This window comes from Cucumis sativus, chromosome 5, assembly GCF_000004075.3.
Source record: "Cucumis sativus cultivar 9930 chromosome 5, Cucumber_9930_V3, whole genome shotgun sequence".
Taxonomy (NCBI): domain Eukaryota; kingdom Viridiplantae; phylum Streptophyta; class Magnoliopsida; order Cucurbitales; family Cucurbitaceae; genus Cucumis; species Cucumis sativus.
The window spans coordinates 29,418,834-29,437,748 of NC_026659.2; the positions used below are offsets into that span (position 1 = coordinate 29,418,834).

At 35.9% G+C, this 18,915-nt stretch overlaps 1 protein-coding gene across 2 annotated transcripts in view; it reads right to left on the reverse strand.

The window, feature by feature from the left end:
* Positions 1-18,629, reverse strand: part of LOC101211991 (conserved oligomeric Golgi complex subunit 3) — a 46,267-nt gene extending 27,638 nt beyond the window's left edge. Inside the window, exons 1-9 of one of the 2 annotated variants that reach the window (XM_004142315.3) lie at positions 18,406-18,629; positions 18,128-18,211; positions 17,860-17,967; positions 15,170-15,214; positions 15,010-15,084; positions 11,599-11,694; positions 5,047-5,124; positions 2,188-2,273; positions 2,043-2,109 (exon numbers count right to left, since the gene is read on the reverse strand). In XM_004142315.3, the coding sequence (XP_004142363.1) occupies positions 2,043-2,109; positions 2,188-2,273; positions 5,047-5,124; positions 11,599-11,694; positions 15,010-15,084; positions 15,170-15,214; positions 17,860-17,967; positions 18,128-18,211; positions 18,406-18,489 (723 nt within the window). In that variant the 5' untranslated portion in view covers positions 18,490-18,629. Of the gene's footprint in view, positions 1-2,042; positions 2,110-2,187; positions 2,274-5,046; positions 5,125-11,598; positions 11,695-15,009; positions 15,085-15,169; positions 15,215-17,304; positions 17,658-17,859; positions 17,968-18,127; positions 18,212-18,405 lie in introns of those variants that run through there. The other variant, XM_031886266.1, reaches the window with a different exon arrangement.
* Between the last annotated feature and the right edge of the window lie 286 nt (positions 18,630-18,915).

An 18,915-nucleotide genomic window follows, 5' to 3' on the forward strand; every position in this document is an offset into this window, starting at 1 on the left:
TAGGCCAAGTAGAGAAGAAGGTTGAAGGGCTTGCAGAGGAGTTGAGAAAGCTACAAAGTGTTTAAAAAGTTTTGATCAATGTCATTTATTTTGGTCAAGGTGTTGTAATTGTATGTTCATATACTAAACGTCTGTTGTTGAATAAAAGTTTAAGTTACTTTCGCTGCGTTATGTTTATCTTTATCGCTTGGTAGTTTAAAGGAGTTAAGTTTGAGCTAGGCGATAAGACCAATTTCAAGGTTTTAAGCTAAATCGCATCCTATCCGCACTACTTCCTGCGTTCTGGTTGTTTTGCGAATCGGGGTGTGACACTGAGAGTTCTCAACCCCGCCATTGGAGTCATGGGTGTTTCTATCCTTCCATAGTTGACAGTCATCGAGTTCACATCAACCGTCATCGTCAAACATCATCGAGTTCACATTTCAGTTTGCCATCAAAGGTCAATTTCTACTTACCCCTGATCGTCGCTTGGTTCTCTCCAACCTTTCTCCAGAATCGTCATTGTCACTAGTGTTGTAAGCCATCACTCAGAACCCTAGTCTTCTTTTGGTTTGCAAATCCATTTGTGTTTGATGATCATTGGTTCAGTTCACACCAACCAGACTAAGACCAGTTCAAATTTGGTGGTTCTCATCTAGTTTGGCATTTTCCAATTCATTTTTTTGGTCTCAAAGTGTACTTACCATTTTTGTTATTAAGGAAACAGGTTTCTTCCACTAATGTGGCTGCCATTTCTTGGTGGTTGTTGTGCCTTAAAGTTTACCTTAGTACGGAGCAAATCAATCAACTTCCACAACTTCTACGACCGAACATCTCTTCCGGTAATTTTTGTGTTTCCTTGGCACAAATAGGTAACTACCCTCACGCCTTTCTTTATTTTTCTTGAAAAGGAGACAGACTCTTTAATAATAAAAATACGACATACCCGAACATCTCAACTAGGGTAACACCCCTTAGCATCCTCTTCGTATTCATAAAATAACAATGATAATAATAAAATAGTACATCAATAGAAAGCAAAACAACTAAACCACAAAGTTAATAAAATTGCCAGAATACAAAAGCAAAAGCCAACCAAAGAAGTGAAAAAACTCATCACAAAACATTTTAAAAGTAACTCGATAAATGCTGAGAAGAAACAAAGGAAAGAAATACAAAAGCAAAAGCCAACCAAAGAAATGAAAAAACTCATCACAAAACGTTTTATAAGTAACTCGATAAATGCTGAGAAGAAATAAAGGGAAGAAATCCACCATCTTCCACTTCTAGCAGACTTGAGAGATAAAAGGCCGACCAATTCAAACACAAATCTTGAATAGAGTAGTCATTAAACTCCTTATAAATCATCTTCACGCCTTTTCTTTAATAATTCATCTTCATGGATTTTTGATTTCAGAGTCTCTAATCACATTACTAGTTTTTTTTATACATAAATCAAGACATAGATTAACCAAAGGTCAAAGTGGTCTGAAAACAATCATCAGAAATCCATAAACAAATTAGTAAGAAATGAAAATAAGTTTAAATATTGAAAGCAATAACATCATCAAACAAAATTCTTATAAAGGAGAAGGTCGATTCATATGTAATATGCCTATCTTATCTTCCTACGACAGAACAGACAGCGGATATGCTAATTGCTTACTAAAGGCATTTTGAAAAGACAATTTGATAAATGTCTTCGCAAGCTGACTAGGGATGATATCTACAAACCAGTTTGAGGGGGACTATTGAATTTTCTTTTTCTCTCTTGTAATATTATTTTATGTTATTCTTAATTTATGTCTACAATATTTTTTTCCTAATTGGTCGCTGGTCTTTCTCGATGTAAGAAAACCTTGAAATTTGATTCATAAAACACAGATGATAATATTACACTATTTTCTTCCAATTTGAAGTTTTATCAAACTCAAAAGTTGGGTACTTGTTACAAGTCTATATCCTTCACTCTTATCTCCAAGTTCTAGCTACCAGCCGTAGAGAATTACAGGAAGAAGGGGAATGAAAAACATCTCAAAACAATATGTACATCATCAAAATACCTGAAGTTGTCGAAATTTGAGCAAATAGACGCTGGATTCAGCATATTGGGGATTACTTTCAGAAAATCTGAAGAAAACAAAACAAAAACTTTAGAATGTCAAGCTCATTATTAACATGAGTAACAACGACCTCTTAAGCACTTACAATATGCAATCATCAAGCCTTTTCAGCATGGGAAGAAAGTTCTCGTTTCCAACACTCATGTTGGGGGAATAAAAAATGGTAGTAATCTGCGAACAATTGCCAAAAGAAATAGGATAATCACAATGCATTATTGTCTACCATAAACGATGGAAGAGTTTTTTTAATTAAAAAAAGTATTACTTCAAGTAATGAAAAGAGGCTAATTTCTCGAAAGTACGAGATAAACAAATAAAAAGAAAATAAAACAGCTTTATTAATGGATAAATAAATGCATTCCAGTTGAGACATATGTCATGGATAAAAATATTGCAAAATGTCTTAAGAGAGAACACCAAACGGATCCTTCGAGACGAGAGAGCTAAAATAATCACACCAAAGACAGTCCTTTTAAGACAACCTTGGAGAAGCATCCCTCGGTAGTGGCATAAAGTGGCATTGGCAGTTTTTAAGGTGGGAAACGGAGACAGGAATCCTTTTCTGGCTGCATCCATGGATGGACAGCATTGCTTTGCGGATCAGATTCCCGTGCCTTTTCAGAATAGCCCTACTTCTCAAAGGATCGGTTGCAGATTATTGGGACTCCTCCTCCTACTCTTGGTCCATTATTTTTAGACGTATGCTTAAAGAGGAAATTTCTGATTTTCAAATTCTGCTTGAATCCTCAGATGCAAGAAGGCCAACCAATATGGAGGATAAAAGAAGCTGGTCTTTGGAACATCATGGGGAATTTTCAGTGAAGTCACTTTGTGCCAAATGAAGCTGGTCCCGCATCCCCATTGGATCCCCTCTTGATTAAGTCCCTTTGGAAATCCAAAAGCCCTAGGAGGGTGAATATAAACTATATGGGTTATGATTTTTGGCAGCTTAAACTGCTCCTCGGTATTACTTAGGTTGGTCTCCTTTCGTTTGGATATGACGAGGGTGCTATGGGGTGCCAACCTAGTTGAGATGCCCTCATGCACCTGTTGATCCTTCACGTTCTATTGTTATAGCATTTGCTCCTTGTATAACCCTCTTGTACAATGACCTATTGCTTCTATTCTTATTATTGCATAAATTTGTTTCACTTTCATAAAAAGCAGATGCACAATTTAAACTACCAAACAATTGGTAGTTTAAAAGAATCAATCAAGCTATACTCACCCTTCTCGTACTTGTAGATTTCTATAGGCATTTATCCAAGTAGATGCATAGGAAAGGCTGGAGTTAAATGCCTAGATAATGATTTAACTAAAAAACCCCATTAGTTTCCAGCAACCAGATTCTCTTATTATCCACAACATTGGATAATCTCATCCTTTCCAAATAAAGGAGAAGATGAAAATTTGAGATTTCAACCTCCTCCACTTATACTACTGGATTATTTTTAGTTTAAGTTACAATAGTATGTGTTTGAGGTGTACACTATTTTAGTTTGAGAATAAAATAGTAAACATCGTAGTAAAGAATAAAAAAAACGATGAATGTAAAATAGTAAATACGGTAGAAAATAGTAAATATTGTAGCAAATGGAAGATTTTAAAACAGTGTTTACGCTAATTGGGAACTTTTAACGGATAAGTGATGGGGGCCGCCTTATAACGTAATCCCCACCGATCGACTGGTAGAATCCTTTGCAGACGACTGATATACACGACAGGGTATTTTAAGTGGCAAAGTGACCTTGCTGCCACAAACCACCGAGATTCAGCCCTCCGTGGCTCTGATTCGAAAAGCTACCGGAGATTTTTAAATAGTATTTACAGTAACAAGAGCTGGTTATTATAGTCTTATATAGTCCTTTCCCTAAACACTCCTTTAGAAGATTTTGGAGGAAAGATTTTTGTGCCTCCTTAATGAATGTCACCTTTGTAACCAGGAGGGTAATAATAGACCGAAAAGGAACTTTGGATGGGGGCTGGTTGAAATAGAACTTCCCTTCTTTGAAGCCAAAGAAAGTATTTGCAAATAAACACACCTTTCTTCTAAAACATCTGGATTCACTTCAACACTTTGTCATCCCACCTTTTCTCCCTTCTTCCCATATATGTACAATTTGCACACCTTCCATTCATAAACTTGAATTAACAGGACGCAGTATCCATAAAATTAAGTTTACAGCAAGTGTAGATTCCAAGGTTAACAAAAAAAAGACGGCATCCTATAAGAGGTAGAAAGTCCCATGCATCGAGGATCAGGGAAAAGGTAAAGGCCTACCCAAATCACTCTTTTCCGCAAGTTCTCTCGCCCTTCTCTCTCCTCTCTTCCCTTCCCTTTTCGACAACATTCCAGTAATTTTTCTTTTTTGGCATCCTTTCCTTTCTTCTCCAGCAGATACACTCGGTTTAGCCATAAGTATGGAGTTACAAAGCTGCAAGGTGAATGGCTCTTCCTATTGCACTTGGTATGATTCTGACAACTTCTACGCCGAGGATATGGATGTTAATATAGTCCTCCCATTGGCTAAGAGTCACCTTCAAGGGTTTGTGGAGCGGATCTCATAACTTCTTCAGGGGTCAAGTAACCGTTTATTTCTCCAAAATGACATGGATGACTCAAGGGCAACAAGGTTGTCCAAATTCAGAGACACTACCAGCTGGGTTATGAGATGTATAGTCTGGCCAAAAACAGCGGCAGTAAACAGCAAAGGAAAAGACCTTACACTTATCTTACAAATTAACAAGTTATTCATTAAGTGCTCAAATAGTAAGGAGGATACCTTAACTCTTTTTTTTAACAAATATATGACACTTTTCATCAAGTTCTAAAAGATATAAACTCCTGAAAGAAGATATCTTACAAAATGACAGGAGCAGTTTATTATCTAAATAAGAGTGCAACATTCATATTGAAATTTTTATGTCAAAAGTCAAACCTTACATTCTCCAACTCATCGAAGTAGTTAAGCTTAGTGCGAAGTGCTTCAGCAAATTCAATTAGCCTTTGCTTCTCCATTACCTATAATTAAAATTTAACAAACAAAGAAAAATTCGTGGTAAGTTTCAAATCCCAAAGTTCCTGATTATTCAAACACATTAGTTTTTTTTTTAACAAAGTCAACCACATTAAAGTTTTACATGTAAAAAACAAAATGTCACTCTCCACTTAGCATCATACAAGAGCAGTAAAGTTACCAAGAGCAGTCTAATCTCTCTCTCCTGCTTCTTTAATATTCCTTTTTATCGACGATAGTAAACAATTATCTAATTTTTAAGAAGCTAAGCTTTCATAGATAAAATGAAAAATAACAAAGGCATAGAGAAAACAAGCTGAAAAACTAGAGTCCAAATCCAACAAAATCAAACCAATATCATGATTATAAAAAGGCCTAGCAACAGACCACAAAGTGGTATCCTTGCTGCATCTCGAGGGGTACGAAGAAGAAGCTTATTGATAGTACAAGGGATACGAAGAAGAAGCTTATGTACACTTTCATCAAACAGAAGAAACACCAATGAAAAAAAAAGAACTAGTACAATGAAGTTATGAAGCAAAACAATCAACAATGTATCAGTGGAACAACATTATAGTGAAGATATAAAAGCACTCCAGGTTAGGCAAATGTTTTGAATAGAATAATCTGCGTAGGGCAGAGATAGAGATGACCATGAAAAAACTATGAGCTGTGTTGAGGAGAAACAGTCTGACCACGCAAGAGGTTTATCGTGGACGACTCTCTGGTTCCTTTCAAACCATAATTCCGATAGCAAAGGTTTGACTGTGTTAGACCATAAAATATTTGATTTTTTGGATGGGGTAGGGCCACTAAAAATACAGAGAATATTATCTTTAAAGCAAGAGCTAAAACACCCAAGAAATCTAAAAATATGAGAACAGCCTCCACCGATATTCACTCGAGTAGGAGCAATCGAAAAATAAATGTTGCAAATCCTACCCTGCAGCATGGCAAAGTGGACAAACTAAAGGAGAGAGAGCATGAGCTTGAAGTTTTCGTTGAAGAGTTACAGCACAGTTTAAGGTAGCAGTAAGCATCATCCAGATCAGAATGTTTACTCTCTTTGGACTCTTTGCTTTCCACAGTGCTTGATAAATGTGGTTGTCAAGAGGTGAAGAGGCATTTAAGAACTTACGTTAAAGATTTAACCAAGAAAGTTCCTGAAGTATCTAAAGACCATACCCTCAAGTCTGAGGTACAGAAAATTGCTTTGGCTTGTAATCCACCGAGAAGAAGCTGAAATTTTCCTCATCTATTAGTGCAGGTCAGAATGCAGGGCTCCAAGAAGTTGAAGAATCCCAGAATGCACTCACTTTGGTCGAGGGATTGGCAGCAATTCAGAAAGAATTGGGAAAAGCAAGGCTGAATGGTTGGGATAAGCACCAAGGATCCTTCCAGAATGTGATTCTTTGGCCATCACGTAGCTTAAAAGATAGAAGGCGGTTAAAGAGCTGCATTTTTTCGAAATACAAATCTAGGGGCTGCAAAGACTTAAACCGGATTTTCCATAAGTGTGCCATTGAGATGAGTCGGATACATGAATGCTTCTCACTATTTTACACCAAAAAGCATGGTTCCTTCAAGAATCTCCAATTCCATTTAAATAGAAGAGCTGAGTTCCTGAGGTTTCCTAACCCAAAACCTCCATTCCCTAAAGCTTGTGAACAGATTTTCCAGTTTACCAAGTGATTTATTTTGCTGCCTTGCTGTCCTTCCCAGAAAAAATTGCACATAATTCTCTCTAATTCTGCTACCACCAAGCTTGGCATTTGAAAGATAGACATATAATAAGTTGTGAGGTTTACCAGCACTGAATTGCAGAGAGTTAAGCGACCACCATGTGACAGATTATATCTTTTCCAGCAGAAAATTCAAATTTTGATGAACGGAGAATTCAAATTTTGCTAGTGTAGGGGCCCATCTTTCTCCAGATTATGAAATTTCCAATCATTTCAAGTGTGCCAAAGGAAGTAAATCATCTCACACTCCAAAAATTCCCAAACATTACATCCGCGAGCAAACCTCCTTCAACAATGTTTTGACTGCCCTACTAAAATCAGAATTAAATGGGGCATGTGACCTTAAAATTCCCTCTTTGGACTCTCTTCGGATCCATCCCATCAAGCACTCCATTTCTGATAAAAACCCGGATCTTCTGGAAGTATACAGCTCTAATGTTCAGGCCCCTGAATGCTTCATTAGGTCAGTAAATGCAGATTCCACATCTGAGCTTTTCAATTTTTCTAAATCCACCATCACTAACAAAATGGCTTCTATTCTGCAAGGCTCCCCCTGCAAAGCTGATTATTCTTTCAAGAACCAACTTGATATTTCCTCTCCATTCAGGGTTAGTAGTGAAGAAATAGCCGGTGCTCTCAGCGCATTTGAACTTAAATTAGACTCAGAAATTGAAGGGGTGGATCTTAACGTCTGTTTAATGATGAAGGCTTCCCTCCAAATAAAACTTCCCTTGGATCTGCCAAAGGATTTATTGACAATAGTCAATTATTGAGGAATTATTTTGGCTTAAATTATCAATTCAGCCCTCCCATGTTGTTTGACATCCAATATTATTCCAATATAGTAAGAGAAAGCAGAAAGAGAAGTCGGAAGTTTGTGTAATGGCTTTGCTCAGGATGACTCAGGGGTGGAATGGCTTTTCTCTGTTTCAAAAAAGAAAAAAAAAAGATTGAAGCTAAAGTTCACTGCTTTAATCCTGAAGGCTTCACTAGTTTTATTGGTTTGCTTGAATCAATTCCTTCTCATGATCTTGGTCCGAATTATCAACTATTTGAGCATTCACCTTCAATTTTGAGGTATGTGTTGAAAAAAAGGTTTGCTCGTGGTTCCTATGGTAATGTATTGCTGGCTTTTCATGGTGGTAACTGCCAAGAAGTATTTAGTTCAGAAGGCGAAAATGTTAATGTTCCGTGCAACTCATCTTTGAAAGTCTTCATTGCCAGAAACTATGGCTGCTCTTCTAATATTTCTCAAGCTTATTATCTGAGATTATCTTGTTCATCATGAATCGTGTTATGGTCAAAAAAGGTGCTGGAATCTATTAAAGAGGCTTATGGGAGAAATATTTTGGTGAATATTTTTAATACTTCTACACGCTTGGGGGATGAGTTTTCAATTGGAACATCAAACTTTGTGTTTGAAGATTCAACACACCGTAAACGAAGTACAACCTTTTGCTGATACTGATATTTTGAAAGGTTTTTCTGTTCCTCTTATGGGTTTGGACTACTTTGGCAAGATAGCTTTGAGATCACCAAAATTGCATCTTTTTCCTAGTCTCTAGATCTAAATGGTTTCCTTTTGAGAGAGTCATTTCGTTATGCTTTGTATTTAGATCTCTTCGTTTTGGTTTTGTTTTAACTTCATTTTTTCTGTTGGATTTCACTTTTTTAGGTTTTTCTTTGTGTTTGTTTGTTTTGGTCGTTTTCCCTTGTTTTGGCTGAGATCTTCTTTGGGCAGTTTGTTTGGATGTTTTTTCTTTTCTTTTTTTTTTTTTTTGCTCTTAGTATAATTCTTTTGTACTTTGAGCATTAGTTTCATTTTCCTTTATTAATAAAGAGGCTTGTCTCCGTTTCAAAAAAAACTTTACTAAGTACTATAAAAAATTGTAAAAAAATAATATTAATAAAAAATAGAAAACAGAAAGTTACCGAATGAAAGGAGACTTTTTTAAGCGCAAGAAAACTTAAAGGCCCAGAAGAAGTTTTTTCTTAAAAAATGATTTTTTATGGCTGAAATTACTTCCTGGTATGATTTGTTAAAATAAATATATTAAATTTGTTTATTGGATATACATTAAAAAAATATCATAACACTACTATCATAATCCTTCCCCCAAACGCATACTATCATAACACTACCTATCATAATCCTTTCCCCAAACACATATTATCAAAACACTACCAATAATAAATCTTCCCCCAAACACATATTATCATAATACTAGTTTTATCATAATCCTAGGATTATCATAACCCTTATCCCCCATAACTCTTTCCCTCCCCCAAACGCCCCCTTAGTGTTAGAGTTGGGAAGTTTTGAATAGTTGAAATGCTTGGTAGGAGAAAATGAATTTACTGACCTGGTGAGGCCATTAGAGGTCTGAATTTTGGAGCTACAAACCTCCAAAAGGTCTAGATTAATTTCTGAAATAGATGGCTCAGAACGGTGAATCCGAGAAGGGGCTAGATTAGTTGGTTGGTGAGTGTTGTCAAAGTAGGGCAATGCTTGCCATCCCTCGCACTCTCTTTTGGGGGCTCCGAGAGGGGCTGTGAAAAATTACCTTAGAACCTGGATCACTTCAAAATTTTCTTGGTCTTCTATCAATAAAAACCGAGAACATAGGATTCCTAATACAACCACTGATCCACTCAATTCATTTAGGATGGAATACCATAAACTGGATAGAAGACTCTAAGAAGCTCCAATTCACCCTATCAAAAGCTTTTTCTAAGTCAAGAATCCACCATTTTTTCTTCCTTGCACGATAGTCGTCAACACCCTCATTGGCTACAAGAACCTGATCTTCCTTGTATGATAGTCCTCAACAATCCTCGACAGCCTCATGAGGAGAAGGTTAATCAAAAAGCCTTGATTCCACCAAAAATGATTTCTTAAAGGACATATAATCTTGTTAATTCAGAAACTCAGAGGAGCTCATCTTTTTGGACTTGCAAAGAGGAGGTGGATATGAAATTACATTCAATCCTTTGATTATTAATTTTCCTTTTCCTTTTTTTTTTTTTGAACAAGAAACAAGCCTCTTCATTAAGATAATGGAATGAGACTAATGCTTAAAATACAATAGGAAATGAAAAGTATACCAGGCATGTCAACTAGATTGACACCTCGCAGCACATCACCATATCCAATAGAAATTTACAAGAAGCATTAAGGTCCACTCCAAGTCAAAAACCTCTAAAGTTTTACTTTGGTGCTTTTTCGATAGCAAAGACACCATGGTGTCGTACATCCAGTCGCATGAAATTAGCAACTACTGACATTTATCCCCAATTTCATATATTGTCCTTATTGAATAGTGACAAATTTCATCATTTTAGACCCATTTGTATAGGTGTTAAATGAGCGAATTCTCCCTTTGAGTTAGCTAAATCATATAGTCCAAAGCTAGAGTTTGATATTTTCTTACATTTCTTGACAATCACTCTCGCATGACTTGGTTATATTTTATGAAAAATCGTTCAAAGTTGCATTTTGATCTCCATTTTCATGTTGAAATTTGAACTAAATCTAGTGTTTCCCTTATGGCTTTCAGAAGTGAGTACATTTTAGAAGCACTTAGATCGTGTATCTCTATAAGCATGGAATCATTCATCAATTACCTTAAGCAACTCCGTTTCAATATGGGTTCCTGAATAAAAGAAAAGACTTCTTCTTGAAAGTGCAAGACCATTACCCTTTGAAATGCACATTCCAAAGCATTTATGGGTCGATGCAATTTCCACTACTTTTTTCTTATTGATTGGTTGTCTTCGTCTGTTCTTCCAAGTTAGATTCCTTATCATGTTATCTTTCCAACAAAGTCACTGTTTCCTACTAAGCCAAAAATATTTGGTTGCACTTATTTTGTTCGAGATGTTTACCCTAATTTTACAAAAATTAGGTCCTAAGTCTTTGAAGTGCATTTTATTAGGCTATTGTTGTGTTAAAAAAAAGGATGCATATGCTGCTACAGCATTCAGAAGTTCAACTTGAATTGGTGAGCTTTTATTTTCAGATTTTTTAAGAAAAATAAAGAAACAAAACAAAATATCTACACTTCATGGTAAAAACCCACTGCACAATTTTGCTACAAAGTTTAAATATTTTGTCAACACAATTCCCCTTTTTATTTTTCCAGCTTAATTTTGGGCCTTGTATTGGTTGTCCTTTTTGTTTCTTTATTGGTTTCTTCATCTTCTTGTACTAGTAAGGATAGCCCTTTTTCAATTCTTTGTTTGAGTTGTCACTGTTGAATAGGTTTTTTATTAGCCTTGGAAAGTACCTATTTCATTGTTTGTAGGAGATGATGCTAAGAGGGTGCCAACCTATTTGAGATGTCAACCCTTTGGCTTTTTGCTCATTATATAATTCTCTTGTACTTTGAGCTTTTGTCTCATTCTTAATAAAGAGGCTTGTTTCCTTTTCAAAAAGAAAAAAAGATAAATATGCTATTGTCAAATTTTGAATCGGTATCTTGTATCTCAAAGGTGTTATCATCTTTGAGGACAAGCCTTTCCCATCTAAAATATTTGATAGGAAGGAACTACACAAATTCACTCTTGTTCCCATTGTTTTATCAAATTAAGAAACAAATAAAAAATTGAAATGAAAGCCAACCATTTCATCAACATTTTGTTCTAAGCCCTATTAACATGATGCTAAAATATATTGGCAAAAAAGTTTGGCAATTGAACACTAGTACATCATAAGACAATAGAGATCAAATGTCATACCAGTCTATCACATGCATCATGAAGCGTTCTAGTCTTTGTTGCTACAGCCTGATGTTGCAATTGAAGTTCGTTAAATAAGCCCAGTGTATCATCTACCTGAATGAGAAATAAAGCATAATAAGTTGTAACTACCATTACTACATTGAACCTATTCATTATCATGCAAATATAAAAATAGTTCTAAAAAAACATTCTTCAAAATTCAAATAAAATACAAATAAATTAGACTATAATTGTTATGTTTCACACGTTATTTTTTATTATTCTTCCACAAATTAAAAGATTTTAACAATTTTTAGTAGCTAATATCTTATTTGACTACTTTTAACCTTAGCTTTCAGCATCTTTCCAGAAGAAAGTGAAAAAAATGGATAATGATGCATTAGCCCAACTTGACCAGAATAATCATCTGGCTAAAATAACCTTACACTCGATAACATGTTTTTCCTCCCTTGAGTGATTCCCAATTTGCTTCCTCATGGAAGGTGGAAATTACCAAGAAGTTAGTATTTTGTCTAGCAGGTTATCCACTGTTAGACCTCCCATTAAGCAAGTATATAAGAGAAGGGGCAAAAAGGAAATTAACCCCCTGAAAAAGGGGTAGTTGGCTGTGGACACGAGGGCTGAGGTGGCAAGGGAATGTTGGTATTGTATTGTAGTTTTGTGTTAGGGTTAGTTATCTTGGTTTATGTGTTTTGAGTTGAACAATAGTTCACTTTGGAGAGAGCAGCCCTCTTATTTGGCTGTGTGCTACTTGGTTATTATTAATATAGTACTGCAAATTCCTTGGGTGTTGCCCTGTTCTTGTGTTGTTCTTTTGTTTATTACAGGTGACATCGAGCCTTGCATCCACAAATTTCATTCTGGAATTTATAAAAGGGCAAAAGATCAAGCCAAATGAGTTACAAGAGTGATATATGAATCAAGAAATCAGAATTGAATCAAATGAAGAAGTTGAAGAGATGCAATGCTTGGAAGTTGAACAGTTATTTGGACAACCCAAAAGTCATAAAATTAAATGTTTAAAGAATTATGTATTTATGTGTTTTCATTTATTACGGTAGTTGAAAAATGTTGTGACCTTTCATTTCATATTTTAACTAGTATAAATAGGGTTTAATTTCCACTTTAAAAAGGAGAATTTGGATGAATGAAATCTAAAAATTCTAGAATGTAGAATTTTGTAATTGTGTGTTCTTGTGATAGAATGCACGAATATTTGGATTATTCAAATGAGAATTGATCTATCTTGCTTGTGGACTGTGAAGTGGTTTGAAGATCGAGGACTGATGGGAGTTTCTAACTTTGTTCGACCCTTGGTTTCTTAGATCACCTAAGTAACTTGAATCAAGCCTATCTTAGGGGTTGAAATCAAATTAATTTTGTGACTGTTGGGGTTGTGTTCTTTTAAGTCTTGTTTAACATGGTTCTTATATCCAATGCCCAGGGATTTCATATCATTTTTAATTTTATGCCCTTTCAATTACTATAATAAATGAAACCACATAACAGTAAATAAATACATAATTTCTTAATAAATATGACTTTTGAGTTGTCCAAATAACTCTTCAACTTTCAAGCATTGCATCTCTTCAACTTCATTTGATTCAATTATGATTTCTTGATTCATATCAAAGAGGCTTCTCCAAATTGTCAAAAACAAATGTAAAGTTATAAGAACTATAGAAATATGTACACTTGAACCAGAACATAGCAACAAGTATTGTAAGTTCAAAATCATAGTCAAAGAGCTTCCTCTTTCCGTTCAAGAGGTGGTTGTTTCTCTCCTTCCATGAAATCTACAAGAAAGCTGGAATAATATCAAATATGCATCAGAGAGGGGGCTCATAAGCTCATTGAATAGATAAACTCATCCTTCATCAAATTCCAACACAATTTTCAATAGTCAAGACGACCAAGAGGATTATGGTTAGAAATTGTAAATTGTGCCCAGCAGCTTGAATCATATGTCCTTGTTACATCATATATGATCGTTAGATCACCCTTTTGATGAGGCAAGAACTCCTGAGTTGTGACATTTGTTTTCACGTATCGGGTATGCAACAAACGTGCATCTCACTCTTTCCTTGTATCGTTGGTCCAAGGTAGAGAGATCCATCATAGTGAGCATCTCGCATGATATGATCATGACCCATGACTTATCATATAAAATTAAGCACGCAATACAGAAAGATATGGTGAGCATCTTACATGCAATGAACCTGCTTCATGATATATTGCGATTGCACTATGCAAATGCAAAACCACTAAGTCCCACAACAACAACCAGTTACATTGATTAAAGTTCCAACTTGATGAGGTTTGGGCATTGGTGGCTTATCTAAGAAAATTTTGGTTTTGCTTGCAAAGTGGGGCTGGATATTTTTTAGTGAGCCAGACTCTCTTTGGAAGAGAGTGGTTTCTAGCATTCATGGTTTGGAAGATTTTAACTGGCACATACTTGGGAAACAATTTTATTGTCTTTACAATCTATGGCTCAATATTTCTAGAGCTAGGAAATCAGTGGAATTGTATGCTTCTTTTTCTTTGGGTTGTGGATCCATAATCCATTCTTGGCATTATCATCACTGAATCGGTCCATCACATTAGAGGCTGGTTTTCATTGACTTTTCTGCACTTCTTCCAGACCAAATGAGATGGGTTTTAATTTTAGGTATTCAAATTGCTCTGCTTGGAATATTGTATTTTGAAGATTGGTTAAGATGAAATTGCAGATTTCGAAGCTCTCCTTGAAGTTCTTCCAAAAGCTAAACCTGGTTCTATATTTTTTTAAAGGACATAGAGGTTTCAATTGATGAAATGAAAAGATTCTAAAGCTCTAAATACAAGCATACAGAAAGTCTTTTCAATTCATCAACGAAAAGTTGTCTCTTGTCAAAAAAAAAATTAGCACCTAGGATAGGGTGGGGAGGTAATTTGATGGTCTGCATCTGTTTTATCTTGTGTAGGAGTGTGCCAGAGGATATTGGTGCCCTCTTGATAAGTCTTGACATGGTGGAAGACAGCCTCGTAGAATGGTTGTTGGTGATTTAGAAACAAAGTTAGGATCTTGTGGTCTAGTCTAACATAGTGATAGCGTTCCTTTTGTCTCCTTTGAAAAGAAAGAAACTAACAAAAGGAAAAATTAAGAATCTTGCATCTAAGTAGAATGCTAAATGTCTAAGAATCTTGCATCTAAGTAGAATGCATCTAAATAGAATCTTGCATCTAAGTAGACTGCATCTAAATAGAATCTTGCATCTAAGTATAATGCTAAATGTCTAAACATTTCCATGATCAATTGAGTTTTTCTTATTCTCAGTGATTAAAAGTATATATTAGTTAATTAAATATAAACACAACCCAAAAAGTTCTTTCATGTTGATTAAGGAAAAAGTAATAACAAATTACCTGACGAAGTATAACATCACATGTTCTTATGCGATCTGTTAAAGAATTCAAGTAGTGGTGGTATTTCTCCTCTGTCTACAATAAGGAATAGAATGCTCATAGAGAATCTTCTCGGCTTGCAACGGAAGAAAAATTAGAGAAGAAACCCAATTGTACTAACCTCAGATTTCATGGCTGATTCTAGATCAGAAAACCATTTGTAGAACTGCAAGAGATTCATTAGGAAAAGCAAAAGTTATAGTGATATGACTTCAACAATACCAGACAACATACAATACCAGACAACATAAAGTGAAAATAGATTTTGCTAAAGAAGATAACAAGGTGATAGAACACCAAGTAATGATTCTATTGGTTCATTAAGCAACCTAACTAACTATTACAGAATACAATACTCAAACCAGTCTTGAAAACACAGAACAAACAAGTACTATTACAGACAATAACCAAGTTCAAAATAAAATATTCAAACATCAAAAGTAATTTACGATAATGGAAAACACTTTCTAAGATTAAAATAACTGAACAACTTCTGTAATTCTGCTCTCCAGAAACTACAGCCCCTCCACTTCCAGAGCTGATTAACCACCCTATCTTTCCTTCCATGTCTCCCTTTTAACCTCCCCCCATGTAACTAACTGTGGTTTCCACTTCCATCACCTGTGCACGTGCAGTTCCACTTGTCTTTCTTCTCCTATATTGTATTACAATCGGTGGTCTATCATTACTCTCCCTCTCCAAAGACACCTTGTCCTCAAGGTGGAAATGAGGAAGCTTTCGTGCAAAATCATCACAATTCTCCCATGTAGTCTCATGAGGTGGTATTCCTTTCCATGTAATAAGCACTTCCAACTCCTTTGTTGCTGATTTTTAGGATAGCCAAAAATGTCTGCTGGTAGTAACTCTTGAATCGTAGGAACATCATCAATCCCATATAATTCGGTAAATGTCATTCCTCCCTCCAAAGCTCGACATTCTATCAAGAAACCTTGATCAGATGGGATCCATGTCTTCATCATGTGTTTCCAACTCACTCTAGTCTTTGTCAAACTCGGGTCACCCCTTATAACAACATTCTTTTCATTTTGTATGAAAGTTAAAGTGAGTTTCCGCCAATCCACTTCAGTTACCCCCAACGTGTGCAGCCATTGCATTCCAAGGATGATATCCACTCCTCCCAATCTAATGGAACAAGTTTCCAATCACCAAATGTTATTTCCACTTGACTACATATGCCCTTACCTTTCACAGCAGTACCCGACCCCAAAATGACCCTGACCCCATAGTGAAAAGTTTCCTCCAAGGGCAATTTCAACTAAACCATAGTTTTTCAAAAATAAAGTTATGCATTGCACCGCAATCTATCAAAACCACCACTGACATCCCTTGAATTACTCCTTTTATTTTATCGTGCCCGGATTTGTTAATCCCACCACCGAATTTAATGACAATTCTATCCCTGGTTCTTTTTTTTAATATCAAGTTCAATAGCTTTTACCTCAAGTTCCTCCGTATAGTCATCCTCTTCCACTACTTCCAATTCCACCCCATTTGCTTGAACAACTAACACTCTGAGTTCCTTTTGATCCTTCACCTTACATCTATGGCCTGCATAAAAATTTTCCTCACAATGAAAACAGAGTCCTTTCTCACGTCTAGCGTGAAACTCCGCATCAAAAAGTCGTCTTCATGGTCCTTCCCGTCAATTAGTTTGCGCAGCCACTCCACAAAGTGTGATAGTCCTCATTGGAACAGTACCTCCTGACTTATTGTCATTGGAAACTACAGGAAATTGTGTATTTAAAGAAGTAGAAACCTGGGTTTTATCATCTCCTGCACATTTGAAGTCTAATTCACCCTTTATCACCTCTCGGTCCTCAATTTTTTGGGCCAACTTCATCATTTGAGCAAGCCCAACAAGTTCCCACCATTCCAATTCTGCCTTAATCCAAGGTTTCAAACCATTCATAAATGTCTCTTCTATGACTGTCTTCTGCAGAAAAGGCAAAGGTGCCACCAATTTATCAAATAAATTTTTGTCCATTGTAGTGTCTAGTTTTATCGTTAAAAATCTGCCCAAGATTGATCCCTCACGGCCTGATCGAAATCAAATAATAAGTCTTCTCTTTAAATTTTCCCAATTAACAAACGATTCACGATCCTCATGAGATCTATACCAATCCAAGGCTGCTCCATCAAAACTAATGATTGACACCGTCATCTTCTCTGATTCAGTAAGTTTGTGTGTCTGAAAATAACGTTCTGCTCTAAATAACCAAAAATCCGGATCAATACCTGCAAAAACTGGCATGTCAATTTTCTTGAATTTGCTTCGGTCCCCTGCAGATTCTTCTCCTTCCAACTTGGTGTGTTTTTCTTCAGATTTTCCTCCCATAACAAATGAATCACTGACATCAATCATAGTTTCTTTCTTGCTGGACGAACCTTATGGAACTTCTTCCCATGTTGTCTTTCCCTTAATCATTCCTTCAATATATTTTATGAAAAATTGTTGTTGCTGCTGTTCCGCCTGCACACCCAGCCTTTCAATGCTCTTTGCCAACAATGAAATATCTTCCTTAATAAATGGTAATCCATGTAACTAACTGTGGTCCCCACTAAGGTGGTTTCCCTTTCCTCCACTTCACGTGCAGTTCCACTTGTCTTTCTTCTCCTATATTGTATTACAATTGGTGGTCTATCACAAGGCAGGACATCAACAAATTAAATCATGTACCAGAGTTAAAATCTTGAAGATTATGATTGTTACCATCACAAATACTGTAATAAAAAAATTAAAAATAATGAAGAAGGCTGAAGACATTGAATCCACCGTACAGTATAGGCTACCTGATTGGTATTGACCAAAACGGCTTCAACAGCATCGGAATCATCGTTGGTGGTATTCTTAACCGAAATAGACAATGCATTTTCTTTACCTCCTATCCTGTCCTGTGCCTAAAATAATATTTAACATGAAGCTGTAGTTATGAAACATTTCGTCTCTAAAACAAACGTACGAAGTGGCAGTCAGCACTAGTTGAATTCAAATGAAGAATTAGAGAACACGAAGAAGAAACGAGTTGAAAATGAATGAAGAGCAGAACAAAAGTCTCACCAAATCAACGGGAAAAGGTCGCTCAGAAACGGCATGACCGAGTGTGGCAATAGCCGCTTGCTGTTGCTCCGTTAGAGGAGCATTCTGGAGGATTGGGAGATAACAAAATTCCAGAAAACAAAACAAAACTGTAAGCATCGAGAATGAAGAAGTGGCGCAAACAGATCTCATCGCATAAAATCACATCGAAAGCGAGATCGAACAGATAGAAGCAAATTTCAGGATTCAAATTGGAAAAGGGAAAGAATTAAGGAGTAAAATGGAAAAGATGAAGGTACCTGCTCCCAGGTAGAAGCAAAATTGTAGCCCTTAGAAATTGCACCGGACTTGGGTACACCGAGAGGGGCGGCCTTCGCAGCCATGGAGGTCGTCAGACTTGTTCGTGATCCAGAGCCCGTATATGCTATCCCCTTCGGCCAACACACTTCTCTCGTCCGTTCAGACTCCTATTCCAGGAAGACGGGCTTTTTAGGCATGCCAGTTCCTTCGAGTGCAGTTTTTTCTGTCAAAAAAAAATAATAATAAAACAAAATATGATTGCTTAATTTTCATAGATTTGAAAACAAACAATAAGTCTATTTTCATAATTTTTAAAGTTGCTCTTCAACAATGTAGATCATTTTTTATTTTATTTTTTTCTTTTCTCCTTGTGATTTATTAATCCATATTATTAATTTCTTCGTATTATTTTTTTTTTCATTTTACACTATTATGGTTATTTAGGTAAATATTTACCAATTCTTTATGTTATGTTTTAGAATTTCTTTCCTGTTCTTCATTTCTCAAAT